The following is a 19,214-nucleotide window of genomic DNA, read 5'->3' on the forward strand; positions in this document are numbered from 1 at the left end:
ACAGGCCTGCTAGCAGACGAGGCTTCAGAGACCACTTTGATCTTGTTGGCAAAAGCAACTTGATGATGGCAATTGAAATCAGTAAGAAGAGCTAAAGAGAGCAAAAGGAAGGATAGGTTTCCGCCCAACACGCCTTGACCTTTTTCTTCTTCTTTATGCCTTTCGTTCACAGCACATCATCTGAAAAATGATCTGAACTGAGAGACCATGAAAAGCTGTCATTTTAAGTAAATGTTTTCCCTTCGCCACATTAATCTTTTTCTTAAACCTTCGTGACTGATATTAGCTATGCAAGTAATTCTCCAATGGCCCAATTTAAGCCAGCCAGTCGATCAACAGCGAGGTTTCTGCTATGAGACGCTGGGGGAAACGTGTTAAAAAAAGAAATTGAGGCTTTCTCTAGACGCTCACTGAATAATGAGAACATCTGATGCAATATCATATAAAAATCAATGGACAGACAGGAGAGGCTGGTCTCACTGTGTTGTCATGTTTAGAATGAAATACTGGGATTCACTGTGTCGTCGGCAGGGTTGGAAAAGCTACTTTGAAACTACAATTGAAACTACTACTGCTACGGTTTAAATTAATTTAAACTGTAGACAAGCAATTTTGAAATATAAAAAATTAAATATCTCAAATAGGATCACATCAATAAAAATGAGCATTAACAACTACTATAAACACTCTACATAAAAATAAAAAAAAGTGTCATTTGATTCACAAACAATTCACTCTTTTGAGCGGTTCGTTTTAGTGAATCAAATACTTGTATAGCCTGATTCCCAAAATAACTGATTCTTATGTTAGAACAAAGTCCCTGTGTTCTTTAAATGAAGGGATCAAAAAGACAGGTTACTGTTTTGATTTTGTCTAAATCACTGTCCTGTATCATTTTTCAGAATTAAAGAAAAATCATTTCTTTCATATATTATAAGCAAAAGGGACAAATAACTGAAATATACCCAAATGAATCAGACTCAAATAGAATCGAGAATTGATAGTTAAAAAGAAAACTAATATAAATATATTACAAAAGGAAAGAAATTTCCAACTAAACAGATTCAGAATGATCAGACATTTTTTTTAATGTTTTTATGTCAACTGAGCTACTATCATGCTAATGAATCAATGTAGTCAAATTAGGTTAGTTAATTCTCCAACGCTGATCATCAGCCACAAATCAGTACTGAGCTCGATCTCATGGAAAACTCATAGAGGCTCATGGTTCTCAGTGATTTGTAGGTATAAGTAACTGAACTTAACTGACAGCGCTGACCTTCATTAAAAATCTTGCTAACTGGCTGTCATGTGGAATGACATTGGGGTTGTCCTCATTTCATGATTCGTCTCAAGCACAGTGAGCTGCATCCATGGCTCGCCTGCAGAAGCCTCAAGGTCAGGAACCGTGTCCCTCTGCTGTCTTTCATTCTCAAAAGCTTGGCAAGACATGGAGAAATCTAATACGAACCGTAGCAGCAAACATAAAATCGTGGGACAGGGCATCAGGTGCCAACATGCAAGAAGCACCCAGGCTTTGATTTTTAAATCTTCTTTCAATCTTTTACACCACACACTTTTAACAAGCCCCCAGAATGACTTCCAGATCCTTTCCCAGTTTTCCCTGGATGAGGGAACTGCAATGGGGAAAAGAGACAGTCCTTTACTCCCAGCCTGGCAGACAGGGATCCAAGACACAATTTCATGGTTTGTGGCCGGTGCACACCAGTGACTCCTCATCCCCTTGAAAGCAGGCTGGTTTTGGATAGGGATGACACCTCACACCCATTCGCATACGCAGCAGCCATCAAATATTAATCCCGGCCCTCGATTTTAAAAATTGCAAAGAGGTGAAAGCAACTCACCATTTTATTATTGATTTCGTGAAAATGAATCTCGCAGACCTTTTCCACCACATCCTCGTTCTCGAAAGTTACAAAGCCGAATCCTGTGAAGAGGGAGAGGATGGGAGAGAGAAAACAGGGGAAGAAAGGAAGGGAGGGGGGAAAACAGCTCATGATTGAAGTGAACCAACACAGAAGCAGTTAAATGAACAGGAAAAAAAGCAACAAATATCTGTTGATTGCTATTATCGTATGGAGAGGGCATAAATGAGCCATTGAGTCATGCAGCAATCTTCGTTTTATCTGGTCCTAATGCCATGCAAATTATGTATCTAGTACAGAGCAGGAACTCTTTTGCTGTTAAAATGATGAAGTCCTGGGCACTATTAAAATAGCTTTGAGTCTGCTCCTCAGAGATGGAGGAAGCTCAAAGATGTTTTAATGAAATTTGTAGAGCCAGCCAGCATCTGAATTCCATTACCAAATATTTGATGTTTCTTTGTGAGTTTTTCAATACGTGACACACTATTTTTCCTCATTCCTAAGTGCTTCTAATGAGGATCCATTTTCACCTCACAGAGCGCACCATCCATGAGGAACAGGGAACATCCAGTGATTATAAAAAAAATAAAAAAAAACATTGAGACCGAGTCTCAAACTAGATAACAGAATACTGATAATTTGTCACACACAATCACTTATGCGCATGTGCGCATGTACACATGACCAGAGGGCAAGAAATGATCTGAAACAAATTATAAACCCTAATCAGCTTCACTCATGAATGTTATTCAAGTGACATAACAAACACCCAGCAGATGCTTGCTATTTTCAAGAAAAGTTTACATTTAATGAAATGTCAAGTGGTGTAAATATTAAGGGAAAAAAATAAATCCTTACAACTTTAATACATTTATATATACATGTATATATAAGCAGTTTTCTTAAAATATTAGTAATAATGATACTACTACTAATAACAATCACAATTTTCGAAAAACAAAAAAAAATTATGCAGTTTTGTTTACAAATATATTAAAAGGACTTTTAATACAGAAATTAAAAACAGGCTTATAGCATGCACACACATCATCATAGAAGACATGTATGCAAGTGATTTTATGTATTAATTACATTATGTATTTTTGAATAATGTAATAAAAATGACAAAACATTTGCAGCCAATGGGCAGATACTTACTTTCTTCACACAATGGCTAAACAAAACTTTTACATAGGGGGAAAAATATTATTATTTTCTTATAATTACAGCAAACATTGAAATTTCTAAAAGTTGCCTCTTCATACAAGTGCACTCTCACACTTAGCGTGCTGCGGTTTACAAGCCTTCAAGCAACAGAAACAAAAAGAGCAAAAATAGAGCACTTGCCCTGCTGCTTTTAGACAAGGCTTTTGGCTTTTAAGAAAGTGAGAGATAAGTCCTGGGGTCAACAGGTCAAAGAGGTTGACAGCAAGTCCAAAACAGGAAGCCATGGAGCCCTTCTCAACACCAGCCGTGATAAGAACAGATGAAGAGGCACAAGGGGTGATAAGAGGGCACAGGATAAACAAGCGGTGGCCTCTGGTCCAGTGCTGTGTGACCTCTCAGTGATTATACGTACAGTTTGTTTTGTTTGGGGAAGAAAACACTGGCTGAATTAACTGCTCCCTGACTCCATGAAACAGTAGAATCCACTCCTCGCCCTGTTGGGGTAAACACAGAGGTGGATGTGGTGCTGTTAAGAGTCAACAGAATGCCATAGCTGTGCTGACTGATGGGGTATTAGCTACACTCCAACCGCATGAGGGCTTTGTATTGGAGCATGAGGTAATTAAGGGCAATTATTGTATGGACAGGCTGTAGGGGTTATCTACAGTCATTGCCACACTGTCATCTTCTCCAGAGTTGGATGACGGCCAGCACCCTCTCATCGACCCTTCAGCCCGGGCTTAGGTGGCCTCGAGGGTTGACATCATTGACAGGAAGTGAGTTATAGCAGCAGCCATCCCATGGGAGGATGCTGGAACAGGATTCATAGCCAATTACCTAGTGACCTCTTCGCTCGCAATGGCTTCCTGTACAAGCCTATTAGAGCTTCCCATGACTGATCAGACCTGATGATTCACTGCAGGCTGGACCAGGTCCTCCCATTGCTCCACTCCCCTGACTGCTCTGCTCCACCTTTCCAAGCACAGATCTGGGGGTGAATGAATGTAACTGGTAGTACTGTAAAAGTCACTTTTTTTCTTCACTTCATGTGAAAGAAAGTTGGTCCAGAGCCATATTCATGTCATTAAATACTGCCAAGCAGGCCCACAATGTGTAGGCTAATAAGAAAAGATTTGAATCGTATACCTCTACAGCTCCAATTGAATTCTTAAATTTCGGAAACGATAGATAGAATGACAGATAGATAGATTATTGCTGCTTGGTCTCCTCTATTCATCTACAGTATCTTTGTTCTTTGTTAAAAAGGACCCAGCAGGATTCATATTAAGCTGTGTTTTGTACAGTCAGGGCAACAATAACTGCATGCAAACAATGAGTCTAAAATGAAATATCTAAAAGGTGGCATTTGCAATGCTTTTCTACATGGCCAGGTGCTGCATGCTAAGTGCAGACTAACTCTTTAAAGAACGGCCCCCGCACATGGAGGAAACATCCCTGGTGATTTCAGCCCAGAGACATTTACATGTGTCTGCAGGCCCAAGGCTGATAGGGCTGCCTTTGAAATCATGAGAAGCAGTTAGTTTTCCATCTCGGGCCTCTGCGCCCTTATCAGCCGCACAGCGACCAGTTCTGACAACCAACAAATCAGCTGTCAGGAGCAATTTCTCAGCAGCCGGGAGAGAGCTGGCACGCATTGGGTGGTTCAGGGAGCCCAACGGCTACAGAGGGGAGGGGGAGGGGGTTACAGTACGTGCACCCCAGCAGGAAGCACCCGAAACTGACATTTCCCTGCCAATTGACAAATCTACTATCAATCTTAAAATTCTCACTACTCAAAAGTGCACAAATGAATATAGGAGAGACTAGGGTCAGATTCAACAGAACTTAAAGGATTAAAAAAAATAATAATATTTCACATCTAAGTTACAAATTGGTTAATGTTAAATGACAGGACTTTTAACATCTGAATCAGTACACATAAAAACAAATAATAATAAAAAAATCATTTAGAAATTGCATGTAAATTTTACAAACAGTTATAAAGAAACAGCAAGTAAGTCGCTGGGCTTAATTTTTTGCAATAGCCAAAATGGTCAAAATTATCAATTTTTCTTTTATGCCAAAAATCATTAGGATATTAAGTAAAGATCATGTTCCATTAAGATATTTTGTAAATATCCTACCGTATATATATTAAAACTTAATTTTTGATTAGTAATATGCATTACTAAGAATTAATTTGGACAACCTCAGAATTTTCAATTTTCCGAACCCCCAAATATCATAATGCACCCTCATAAAACATATTTATCTCGTCAAAAAAAACCTTACATACCAAATATTGTCAGATCCTAATAAACCTGACACCAATGGAAAGCTTATTTATTCAGTTTTCAGATGATGTATAAATCTCAATTTGAAAAAAATTGACATAGAAAAACTGAAATAGTATTTTCTTGTTAAACATACTACAATATATATATATATATATATATATATATATAATATATATATATATATATATATATATATATATATATATATATATATATATATATATATATATATATATTGTTTACAATGTAGCAAAATTATTATTATTTTAAAAAGTTTCCCATTTCTCAATTATTTTAGGTTGATTGAAATTAAATAGGGGTTTATCAGGATTAAAGCAAAAAGTATTAAAACCCTCCTGATCTTTTTGATATTGCTTATCTGTTGCAAAACTACAATATTGTAAAACAGATAATATGAGAGTGAAGGAATTCCAGTCAGATCTTGACAGATATATTTTTAGCGTTACCGTCTTAAACTTACCAGAATTTTCAGATTATCAAAGAACCAAAACTGCCAACCACAATCTCTAACTGCATCAAGTGTAGCAGAAAAAAATCTGGTAATGATCCACCACCATTGTCAGAGTTCAGGGCGCTATTGGCAGGGTGAGCTCTCGACTGAGCACTGGAAACGGCAGCAAATCAAAAACCTTCAGCGTTCTTAATGACAAGTGCAGCGCTGCTAACAGGATCTCTTAATGAATGAGTGCCAATACCGAGGACCCTTCTCTGCATCCTCTGCAAAGTCAAGCGAAGGAGAGGACGGGAACAATGCAAAACAACAGCTGCCTTGGCGCTGACGGAGGACATGTCGCATTTTTCCGCCTCGAACACCTCAAGGCATTATTTTGCTTAGTTAGTGATTTAACCACTCTGAACAGGCCATTTCCTTACATTGGAAACCACTTCTGCCTTATAGCCCACCTACACCAACGCAGCGCTTCTACAACATGACACGCACATCTGTTTTGAAGCAGTATGCTTGAGAGAGAGAAAAAAGAAACGCATCTATTTTTTTCCCCTTAACTTGTCTTGAGATCCCTCAATGACAACACATGGATTTCCAATCTCGGGGAGGATAATAAGTGTTAGTGGCTATTACGGAGGCGTCTGGCTGCCATCTCACACTTATTAGCCAGAGCGAAGCAGGCCGGGTCTCAACAGACACCCAGACATTCACAGCCTCTTACAAAACAAAGAGCCACTGCCACGCTGAATGCCAGTCCCCCTCGGAGACCAGCACAAATAAAATTAAAATGCTAAATCAATGAGCCTTCCTCTGACCTTTGCTTAAAAGCCGAGGGTGCCTGGAGCAGTTCAATGCATTTAAAGGGAAGAGGTACACAACCGAATCAGATATTATTACGGCCACCTCGTATCCTTTCCTGAGACCAGAGATGGTAAATAGATTGTGTGTTGCATATTAAATGGTGGAGGGAAATAGCATGCCTATGGACTTTCTCATGAATGCACAGACACGCTTGCATGCGCGTGCACGCAAAATGGCACAGACGGCGTTCCACCTGAAACTGTGATTCATACAATGGCATGCGAGATCAGATACTGAATAATATATGACCACAAGATGAATTCAGGATGGGCAATGCTAAAACAAGCACAACACTTAGTATAAACAAAAAGTCCTGTGTGCTGCAAAAGTTTGAAACCTCAAAAACTTCCTTTATTTGCATAAATACCTCAACATTCGGAACTGCGGCACTGACATGGTTGCAAATTCTATTCCAGCTTTATTCCTTAATTTCCTGATTTTGTTATTTCACATAATTATTTGTTATCTCTCTACAGTCAGTGTTTCAACACATTTTTTACCATTACATTTTCTTTGTTTGTCAGCTGTCTGTGAATCCTGGATTTTAAATAAATAAATAAATATATATATATATATATATATATATATATATATATATATATATATATATATATATATACACACATACATACATATACTATATATACATATACATATATTACATATATATATATATATATATATATATATATATATATATATATATATATATATATATATATATACATGCATATATTCTCACACACACACACAGTGCTGTGCAAATGTCAGTAGGAAATATCAGTGTACATTTTCAATCATTCCTTTTGCAATTAATTGTAATAATCCAGTGAGATTTTTGTATGCACAAGGAGTCTGACAACAGCCAGTGCTCCCCACAGAGATCTGATCTCACCATCATCAAGTCAGTTTGGAATGACATGAAGAAACAGAAATAAACGGAGACTTAATCCAGATGAACTGTGGCAATGTGTCCAAGACACTTGAAGAAACCTACCTGCAAAGCTACAGTACTGTTAAGAGTTTAAGGCACTTGTGTAAACATGCTGTAAAGTGAGGATGATTTCAAAAATAATGTCACAAATAGATTTTATTTATCAATTAACTTCTATTTACTAAATCAAATCAACTGTGTGTGACTGCCCTTTGCGTTTTAAACAGCTTTTGTCCCAAGTACACTTGCACATAGTTTTTCATGTAGCTTTAAAAAAAAAAAAAAAAAAGTGAATACTGAAAGGAAGCCACAGCCACAGAATAGACTGATTTAAGTTTAAGTTTAAAAATGAATCTTAGAAGGAAGACAATTAACATACTCTATGGCCATTATAATTATGTAAAAGGTAGGAATTTCCTTGATCACTGCTCTATAGTAGCTACCAATAAATGAAAATAATATACGGTCCAAAACAATATCTGTTTCACAGTTTCAGCTACATTTAGTTTCCTCACACCAGTAAGAAAGGAAACTTATGTCACAGCTGCAGAGCATGCTTTCTGCGCCTCACCCTGTAATAAATGCAAAGCTGCTTTTTAAACACTGTTTGCAGATTCTGAGGCATAAAGACCAGACCAGTGACATTAGCAGCTCCGTCTGTTACGGGTGGGTGGCTGCCACAGTGGGGAAGTGACAGGGCAACATCCTGCTACATAAGTTAGCATATGTCTGCGGTTGTGTGTCTGCATGCATATGTCTCTTTGTTCATGCGTTTGGAGAGAGTTAACAAAATTTTAAATTTTTTGGGGGGGTGCTTTTCCCAATATGCTCTTGCTATCAAATGTTGCCCTGGAAGCTAAAAATGAAAAGGAATTGTGATGTGCCCAGACAACAAGTTACAGCAATAAAATCAAAGCCAGTGTCAATTAATTTCTCCCAACTCTGATAAATGGGGCGAGTTTCTCATCTATTAATAATGAGAGCAGAAAGCACCACAAGAACATCTGTCAATGAGTTTCATTTTTTCTCCCGGCAGACAGTTGGCTGTCCCCTGCGCTCACATGTTCTGGGAGGAGCTCAATTCTTCGGCCCGAAGACACCCATGAGAAGTGGAGTGAATGATCCTTAGGAGTCAATAAATAGATTGGCATGCATCGATGGGAGTTTGCAGCTTTATTTACACTTCCGCTTAATCAAAAAGAAGATGGGCAGGGAGAAAAATAGCCTTTCGGTAAGCTCTCTGGAACTTGGAACTCTTGTAAACTAAATGAGACTAGACAGCGTAATCGATTGTAGCTCTAGCCACTCCACTACATTATAATGACTTGCGAGAGATGCATGGCTTTTGGAAAATCCGAAGAAAGGACCTAAAAAAGAATTTGGAAAAAAACAAAAAAAAAAAACAGAAAAGTGTGTAAAACTAAAACTTCTCGAAGCTTAGCACCATTGCTGATGCTTTATTAATCTTTTACTCCAGTCGAGTGTGTGTGAGGCGCAGTGGTAGATAGATGTCAAGGGTGCAGAGATAAACTAAACCGCAATACTAGCAAACTAGCAGGGCAAATTAATGCACCTGCCACTGACATGTTAAGGAACAAGCTCTATTAGCACTAGTGAATAAACACGCAGGCCTTCAATGTGTACTCTATAACAGTGATTCCCAACCTGTACACCAGGGGGGACTTCAGCAGCTCATAACAGGGAGAAAAAATAGATCTCTTTGGATTACATATTCCAAAAATAGTATTTGGATGTTTAAACCAAAACATAAAATTGTATGAATGTCTTTGTATTCCAAGTCCAAATGGAATCAATTTTAAACAGAGCAAGCAAACTTTCTGAGCAATCATTTAACAAAAAAATAAGTTTGTTAGGTTTTAAATGTACTGCTTTGGTGTAACTGAAGTACTTCAGCCTTCCTGATGGGGCTGTAGGTTACATAGTAAGACATAATGTTGGGAAAACAGTGATGTACAAGAGGTGTTTGCAATCACATCTAGGGAAACTGTGGGAAAAATCTGGGGAGTGATCCTATGATTGGGTGCCCTATCTTTGGCTTAAAAAAAAAAAAAAACATTAAGGTCACTGCCGTACCCTCGCAAGTGGCACAGAAGATTAATGTCAACATTAGGCTTTCCAAAAGCCACCTAACTAAAATACCAGCCACTTCAGAAGCAGCCATTCCTCCCTAATGGCTAATGATCTGAGTCCTTCCTCCCTCATTACAGAAGACGGATGAATGGAGAGGTGCGATATGTGCACAGTCAGCAGGATACATCTACACCAAATGTGGAGCACAGCTCAGAGAGAGAGGGGGAGAGGGAGAGATACAGGCTTTTTTTATGAAGCCAAACCTTCCATTCAATTATATCTATTGAATCAAGTGAGTAAAATCGCATAACACAAGTTAAAAGTAAATGATAGCTTACCAACTCAACCCAAATTGGAACTTAACTTTTTATGTGCAAGTGCCTTTTTGACCCCTGATTCTTCTAAAGGAGAACTATAAATCATAAGTCTTTCATCTCACCAAAATCTGTGGAGAGATCCAAGATATCTTTCCTAGGAGAAGACTTTAAACCTAATAAGATAGGAATCCATGGTTTGGATTTTGAGCCTGAAAGTCACAAAGACCTTTTTAATATCTCAAAAAGCAACACTGACATATGTTTGATAATAACTAATTTTAGGATTAAAAACATTTCAACTTGATAAGCTTCAACTGTTCCTGATGAATAATGTTACATTAATTAAATTTGGGATCTGCTGAAAGACAGACATACAGCACAATAGATAAAACAAAAGTGATATATAGAATGATAGAACGACAGAAAGACAGACAGATGGTTTATGTTGCAACTGATTCTGCTTTATCAATTCAATAAAAACCTGCTCTGCTCTCTGTGTAATTGCAGATGAAAACATAGTAAATGTCTACAGATGATAAGATCAAAAAGTAAATAAAAGGATGGGGAAAACGGCCAAAGGAAAATAGCACACAACTTATACAAATTCTTTACAATTACCAGAAAAGAAAGGATTACAAGGATGTAAGATATTAACAATGTTAGAATTTAATGTGAATATTACTTAAAATATCACTCTGAACTCCAAAGACCTCCTACATATCGCGTACCATCTGGTCTCTCACTCGACTCTGCGTGAGGAGTTGAGTCATTACGATTCAACATATTGCTATCTTTGACTATTTTATTCTGTGACTGATATAAATGAAGCTAACTGTAATTTCAGATCTAGTTATGTTTGATTGTCAACACACCAAATGGCATAACAAAACAGGGAGTAAAAAAACAAATAAATAAATGAGTCGAAAAACCAAAAAATCTATTCTTACAAACGATTGAGCCATCTTTTCACAATCATCCTCCAACATTTATCCCATTCTCATCTTTAACTATGCGAATTAGGCTTTCATTGTGTTTGTGGCGGTTCGACTGGCTCTGACAGGGCCGGTAATGAAGAGCCATATGGGACGGTGCTTTGAGCTCAATGCTTTCTGACAGTTCTTTCTTTCATAATCCATAAACTCCACGCAGTCTGCTGCCTTTTTCACAGGCGCTGGAGCAACAAGTCCAATTTCACCCCCTCTCCCCTGCAAACAGGCTAATGTGATTACACTTGCATCAAAACAATTTGAGCCTTAATTACAGCAGACACATCAAGGCGAGGGCCATGATAGGAATTTCTCAAAGGAAGCAATTGGCATGACGAATTAAGGAAAGAGAGATAAAAAAAAAAAAAAAAGTATTTAATAACACAGCATTCATTGCCGTAAATGCCAGTGGTGAGAGACGGCACCAGGCACCAGTGTTTACCCTTCAGAGTGAAATAAAATTGATCCATCTCACCGGAAAATTATTGCATCAGGGTGCCTAATTATACTCTCTACTACAGGTGGTCTTTATGTCCGTATCGAGCGCTATTGAGGTTTCTCTCTGGGTCATCGTGTGTGCCACAGAGATTTGGTAACATTGTTAATTTGAAGCTTAAAATCAAAATTGATATAAAACAAAAGTAAAGATGCATCTGTTCTCAGGTGTGAAGGGTCAAAGGTTAAGTTTCAAGCTCAGTTGCAGTCATGTAGGAGTCTGTCTGTCTCAACACCGTGAGCGAGAAAGCGCTCTTCCTCTATGTGCCATTGAAAAATGCATTCAACACATTTCACCTTATCTATCTCTCCCTTCGCACAGGCCTCTGGATCTCAATCAGTTTGACTAATTAGCCATTCCAAACTCTCTCCTAAACAAGCGCCAACTCTGTAACAATTAAACCGATGGATCTCATTACCGCACTCCTCTATTGGGTATTTAGAGTCGTGGCGCTAAAAGTCATTGTCCTTGAGCTGGGCACCTGAGTGAACACTGCATCAGGATATTACACGGAGAGAAGAGATACAGGAGTGAAGGTGAAAGAGAGAACAGAGAGAAGCTGATGAGCAATAAAGTTTGTTGACTGCTCTGAAGAGATATGCTGCTGATGGTTAAATTGTCCCTGACACAAAATGGCACCTTGACACAACCCAAAAATCAACCTCCTTATGTTTGTTGTAACACTAAAAATATTTACATTTACTATAAAACTAAAACTACTAATACACAAACATTGTGTGTGTGCGTGTGTGTGTGTGTGAGAGAGAGAGAGAGAGAGAAAGAGAGGGAGAGAGACAAAGAGAGTCAATATAAACCTCAACTAACTCGTAACTAGCTGACTGTTGGACGGCTAACCGATTAGCCAACCTTCGTGACCCATCTCTACTTGAAAATGGTTAAATTAGAATAAGTCACTGTTAACACATCAGCATCTGTGAGGATGTGAGATCAGTCAGGCTCTGCTGGCTTCCACACCCCCTGCTTTGTGTGTGTGTTCAGGAGTCTATTTTGTCCATGCCAGTGTATGTAGGTCACCTAGCAGCACTGGGCCATCAATTTCTCTGTCCTACTTAAAAAGACACACACTGGAGAAACTGGGAATTTTTTCAATTTTAGACTACGTACAGTACCCACTGCTTTTCAACTTGCATCTGTGCTGCCTGGTTTGGGAAAGACTTTTCACAACAGAAACTAAATTTGAATTTGGAACATCATAAAAAAATGGAAATGAAACAATAATAGTCTGCACACACACACACACGCAAAATATGAATAGTTTAGATAAGAAAGGCCATGCACACACAAATCCAATTTAGAGCATTGGCACAACAAAAAGTGCAAGAAAACAAGGTAGCCTCTGATGTTATCAACAGGGAACCCCTTAAAAATTAGTTTTTCTGGGTTCTGGTTAGTTGAAAGTTCTGTTTCAATAGATCAAAAAGCTTGAGCTTATATCTGGAAGAACTGATATAGTCCAGTTTTTAGGGAAAAGGAACATTAAAGAAGTGCTGAAAATATGCCCTGAAAGACTTCACCACTGTCAACAAACTGGGCAGGGAGGACTCCGGTCCAGCAGTGTAAATCTTTTCTCTGGGGTCGTGCCATCATGCTTTATCCTTCGGTTTCACACAACAAGAAAGAATAACATTTCTTTCCACAGTGCATAAATGCAGCTGGTGTAAAATTGAAGGTCAAATTAGTTTGCATCTATTAGCCATCAAATCCTTTGGGAATGCTAGTGTTACACCACACATCTCATGCCAGTGACTGTGGACTTTTTAAGTTACTTGACAAGAAAGTCATTTTGAGAAATCATGCACGTCACTAACTGTATTATAATTAGTGGAAATATTCACACGTTGACTGAAAGAGTATGACAGATAAAAGGCAAATGTGTTTTGCAGAGGTGGAGAGCGAGTGAGTGAGTGAGAGTGTTCCCTAACAGCACCTTTAGGAAATAAATAACACTGATAGTATGTAATTAGGCCACTCGCGACGACAGTGGCCAGACTGTTTATGTTTGCACACATATGGTACGATCAGAAAGATGGACTATAAAGCCATTCCTCATCGACAACACTTCTGCTGCAAGAGCCGACAGCTTCCCTAAGTCATAACGCCACCTCCACCGTCTCACAGGGCTTTAGCCGTTCAGGGTTTTTTTTGGAGATATTTGTATCTTGCTCAAATGCGGTGCTGATATAGTTTATCAGGGTGTTGTAAACACACCAACAGCCTGGAGGAATAACAGATGTTTGACATGGTTATGGTCCAGATCTGAAGCGTCAATGATGGGAGGAGCATAATTTATAAGTTGGACTCTTCCAAGAATCTCTTAAAATAGAGTAAAGACGTGGCCTTGTTTAAAGCACTAGGCAAGACCAATTTCTTCTTTAGTTGCTTCAAAGGTAAGCTTTCGAATTGCCTTAAAATAACAAAAGCACAACATAACAAAAAAAAAAATAACAAATCAAAAAGATTTACTCAGTTTTATGTTTATTTTTTTTAGTGGAAAACAAAAAGAGATATTTAAGAATTGCAAAATTTTTTATGCAACTCTTAAAAAAAAAAAAAAATCCATATGACTAATACTGTATGTTATACAATGTATCTGGCAGAACTGATATAGTCCCGTATGGAGCCTGTCCTCCAACAAAAAACGACCATATAGGTCGTTTGTGCAAGCACCTTATTACGACCTATTTTTACGTTTTTTTAACGTTAAGCGGCCTCTAGCGGGCGTAAAAATAATGACAGTATCGCGTTGCGTCTGTCGTCATGAAATGACGTATAACGTCATTACCAATCAAAACGCACGTTTATTTAAATGCAATGTGTGGACTTTTGTACACCGATCTCACAGTAATTCGTACATATTTTACTAGGAGGCTTATTCGTTCGAATGACCACACCTAACCCCACCCCCTAAACCTAACCCTCACAGAAATCATGCTAAATTATGATTTTTTGAGCATATACATTTTACGTGCACGTCCATTCTCGGGGATCGAACCCATGATAGCATGATTGCATTTCAAGGTATAACGCAATAATCTACCAACTGAGCTACACGAAACGCAAATCACGGTGCAAATAAAAGAGTACAAAGACATTAATATGAACACGACCTTTTGCCGATAGGGGCGCAATTGTAGTATACGCTCTGATGGGTCGTATTTCAGGGATTTGGACAAACGACCTATACGAGCGTATTAGTTGGAGGACAGGTTGCCCGTATGATATACCCCTGTATGCTAATAGATGTTATACAACAAAATTGTGAAGCACGCAACATCAATGAATGTTAATTGAATTAATAACATTAAGTAAATGTGACTACGAATTCTGCTGCTTTAAACATCATAAAAAATTTAAGTTATTTGATAAAAAATTAAAAACACTAATATATTAAAATATTATTGCAATTTGAAACAAATGTTTTGTATCATATATAATATAAGCTGAATTTTCAGGAGTCATTACTCCAGTCTTCAGTGTCACATGATCCTTCAGAAATCATTCTAATATGCTGATTTGGCACTTAAGTAACATTTATTATATTATCAATGTTCAGAACAGCTGTTCTGCTTCATAGTTTTATGGAAACCATGATGCATTTTTTAGGGGTCTTTGATTAGAGTTATTTGAAATAGAAATCTTTTGTCACATTATAAATGTCTTATAAATGTCTCCTTGCTGAATAAAAGTAATCATTTCTTACTGACCCCAAACTTTTAAATGGTAATGTATGTTGAACTTTTATTTCTTTATTAATTTTATGTATACATGTGGGTTTCGAATGACACCAGGGTGAGCTATTTTAGGTGAACTATTCCTTAAAAAGCAAAGGGTTCCACAGCAACCCAGGAAGTGATGTGGAGGAGGCCGGGTATGGTGGGCTGCATTTGCACGTTGCACATGTCAACCGTTCTGCCAAAAGCCTCCTGAGCACATTTGAAATTTCATTAAGTGCAACATAATTGCTTGTACAATCAAATGTGAAAATGTATATTATAGAGCCATTCCAGCACATGGGCTCTATTTTAATCACCACGTCTGGGACGGCGCCAAGGTGAATTAGCAGAAATTAAAAGCTCTGCTGTGTGGTGTGTCTTTGTGTCTTATTCAGATGCTTGGCACATCTGCTGTCCTTTTTGAGGATTTCTTCCTTAAGATACCACCAAATTCACGTCCATCAAAAATTTAACGGTGCTAGTTATGTAGGAGCAGCCGCCAAGGGAGAATTCCAGCCAAAGACGAGCATTAAATACACACATTCAGCAGAGATGCTTTTCAGGACTACTCTGAGAGACACTGGAACGGCAGAGAGGGATTGATGATGAACATGGGACAGACACAGAAGCTGACACAGATGTTACATTACTGGATGCTTCATATGAGGCCTTAGTTGGTATTGCCCTCCCGTGTCATTGCTCAACAGTAAGGACTGTCTGCAAGTCCAGGACCAGTGCTGCGCTGTCAATAATCTTACATCTGTTGATTATGTAGCATTTGTTTTTAAGCCCGAACATTACTAGCTTTCAGTAATTGTTGACGAAAAAAGTAAAAATGTGTTGAATTAGTTAAAATGGGAAAGCAAAACACCTTTTGAACCTACTTGTCATGGAGTTACATCATTAGTGTATAATTTCCAGCTACTAATGCAAATAAAATTCTTATAATAATAGCTGAAAATTATACACCTATAATGTTACTCAATGATAGCAGGATAAACAAACAAAAAATGAAACAATGTAAATAAACAGTTAAAAACAAGTACAAAAATCAAAAACAATAATAATAATTTAAAGATTTTTTTTTTTAAATGTGAAAAAAAAAGTGTGTAAAAAATCCCTACTGTGTGCAAGCGTGTAATGGGACTGTACATGACCAACAATCTGTTCATGCATACCCTTCTCAGCATCCCTGGTGTTACTGTAGCTAAGAGTAACCCTTTGCCTTGTTTGGAATTCTGATACACTTTGAGGTCAGCACAGAGAAGTTCAGAGGATCTAAAACGAATGGAGTTAATCCTCCACCCCAGGGCATTCCAGAAAAACTCAGAGGCTGGGAGAGTGTATTTGTCCTGGAGACACTATCTTAGGGAAGAAAGGCCAGAGGATAAGCTCAAGTCAATCAAATTTCTGCAATGTCATGCCTCATTACTTTTTTTATTGATTTGTTGGCGTCAACATAAGCAGCATTAACATTAGTCAGCCTCAAAATTAAATAAATGGGCCAAACTGAGTTAAAACCACATTAAATGTGCATCACAATTGATTTTCTGGCATTGAGCAATGAGCAAAAATGGAAGGATTAAAAATAACACCAAAATACAGATAAAAATACACTATATTTAATAAATAATTGTTGTTACTGTATGTCCATCCCTAAACGATCAGTATTCTGAGCTGGTCTGAACTAAAGGAAGCTAAATGCTTCGTGTTTTTTTTTCTTCTCCAGACCATTTTTTTTTTAGCCTGAGGCATTTTATCCTTCTTTAATTGCCCTTTAAGATAGGCCTGATCAATCCGATGGCCTGGATCCCAGCTGTGCGCTACTATTAGCTGGGCTTTGAAGATGTGCTCTGAAGGGGGCCTCACATTCATCATCTAATTCATCTAAAGGTTACTCAGATAGACCGGACAGTGGATGGCCTCCAAGAACTGCCTTTTTGTTGTTGTTATTGCCTGAGACAATTTTTGTGCTGCCAACGTTCAGGGCTTATTAAAGAGCCAATAAGATGGGCCTATGATACCTGTGGAGTTAGCCATAGCATTAACGCTAAGGTCTCCAAACAGATCCAGCTGTTATCGCAGAATTGAGGTACTTTGCAGAGGTCAGAACCCAGATGCTGTGAAAGAAAACCTCTGGCATTTCTCTTTCCCTTTTGCAAACACGCACACAAACTCACCATGTAGATAAATAACCTAGAAACACAAAATATTGAGCTGCTCGTTCAATCTTTGTCACAATCTCCATCAGGTACCTGCCATGCATTCTGAAGAGCACTCAATGAAAGTGGCTCACGATCTCTCACAGTGTGGCAGAGCTAAATGCTTCACTGAAAAGAGGAGAAGTTGCTTTCATATTACACAAAATGCATGCCTACAGTCAATTTCCATAATTAACTGCCTATGACCTAATGATCTAAAGGATCTAAAAATCAAGGATGTCATTAGTAAGATCAATAGATCTATGCTTTCTATAAACCAAAAGGTGGTATTCATGAAAAATACCAGCCTAAACACATTTAAGGATACATTTCCAGAGCAGTTGTGCCACTTTTGCACAATATTTCAGTGCAAAAACCTGCATCTAATCACTGTCAATGTCAAGCTCAGTGCTATTAATATTGCAGATCACAGAGGTGTAGCCTACACAAGCCAGCACTCAAAACTGACTTGCAGGAAGGGAACTGCACTGTGCAAATAGCATTCAGCACTAATTTTGTTGCTGTGTTTGTGCCTTTACCTCATTTACATAATTATTATAGTGTATCGGGTGCTAAACAATGTAATCAGTACATACAAACACAAACCACAATCAGTGGACGCAATTCATTCTTACTGAATTTTTCACAAACTGAGTCTATAAAACTGCCAATTTAAATAAATTAATAGAGAATATAATTAATGAGAATCAAACAAATGTCACAAAATTAAACGTATTGCCTCACTCCCTTAATGGATTTTATTAAAATAAAAATAATGTATTGTTTCCATTAGAATTACCTATATATTATATTAGAATATAGTAGAAATAAGCATTATACACATTTATTAATAAAGAACAGCTGTTGACAACCACCGCCAACTAAAACCAGGAAATATAAAACATCAACACTGCTCTATAATTATACTCAGGTCATTTAGAAAGCAACTATATGTGGCTGATTTACCAACACTTTTAAAACAAAAGAGGACGGATACAGAATCATGACCAATAGGGAAAGAGAAAGACAGCAAAAGAGGGATTCAAAGCCTCGAATCATATAGTACAAGAGAGAACAACAAGCTCAAAGCCTCAGAGAGGTGGGGCCATGCTTCAGATTTTGATGGCATGCAAGTGGACACGCATTAGCAGCATCTCTGGGTATTTGTAAGGGCATAAGAGTCTCTCCACACAGCCCCTGGGAAGCTCTCACAGAGAGCAGCTCTGCCCTCTCCACTTCCACCCACTGTTCCCTTCACAGTGTATCCTGAAGGGGGTCTGGAGAGAGCAGGGAGCAAATTACTCCTTCATTAAGAGATAGCCCTCCCTGTTATCATGTCCTTGTAATCCTTCGCCATGAAGCTGCTTTTAACAAGGTTTAATGTAGCTGAAAGCTGATGCTAAATAATCTATTGCAGATAGCATGGCGCTGGCTGAAATAGAGGATCCAGTGGACATAATCCTGAGGGTCGTGCTCTAATGCAGTGTGGCTGAAGGAGAAATTGGCCGTCTGGCAGTACACAGCCAGGGCGGGCAGACTAATGATGCATCAGCGTCCATCATAACATGTCTACGCTTTCATACTTTTGCCCTTCCTCTCCATCTCTCTCTCTTTCCATATCTGCCTCCATTTCCAAGGCTCCACTCTGCAAAAAGGCATGAGGTCACTGGAGGAATTAATGAGCATATGCTTGGTCAAAATGAACTTGTTATGAGTCAATAAATGAATGAAAGAATTAATAAACGAGTACACAGAAAAATATGTTAACCTCATTT

The 19,214-nt window shown here is 38.2% G+C and overlaps 1 protein-coding gene across 1 annotated transcript in view; it reads right to left on the reverse strand.

Annotated features, from left to right (window-relative positions):
• Nucleotides 1–1,184: 1,184 nt before the first annotated feature.
• The window catches only part of LOC109103307 (RNA-binding protein Musashi homolog 2), a 169,299-nt gene continuing 151,269 nt past the window's right edge, over nt 1,185–19,214 (reverse strand). The window contains exon 8 of the mRNA XM_042771336.1: nt 1,185–1,948. Within this exon, the coding sequence (XP_042627270.1) occupies nt 1,815–1,948 (134 nt within the window). The 3' untranslated portion in view covers nt 1,185–1,814. The remainder of the gene's footprint in view (nt 1,949–19,214) is intronic.

The sequence above is a fragment of the Cyprinus carpio genome, chromosome A15 (genome assembly GCF_018340385.1).
Source record: "Cyprinus carpio isolate SPL01 chromosome A15, ASM1834038v1, whole genome shotgun sequence".
Classification (NCBI taxonomy): Eukaryota; Metazoa; Chordata; class Actinopteri; order Cypriniformes; family Cyprinidae; genus Cyprinus; species Cyprinus carpio.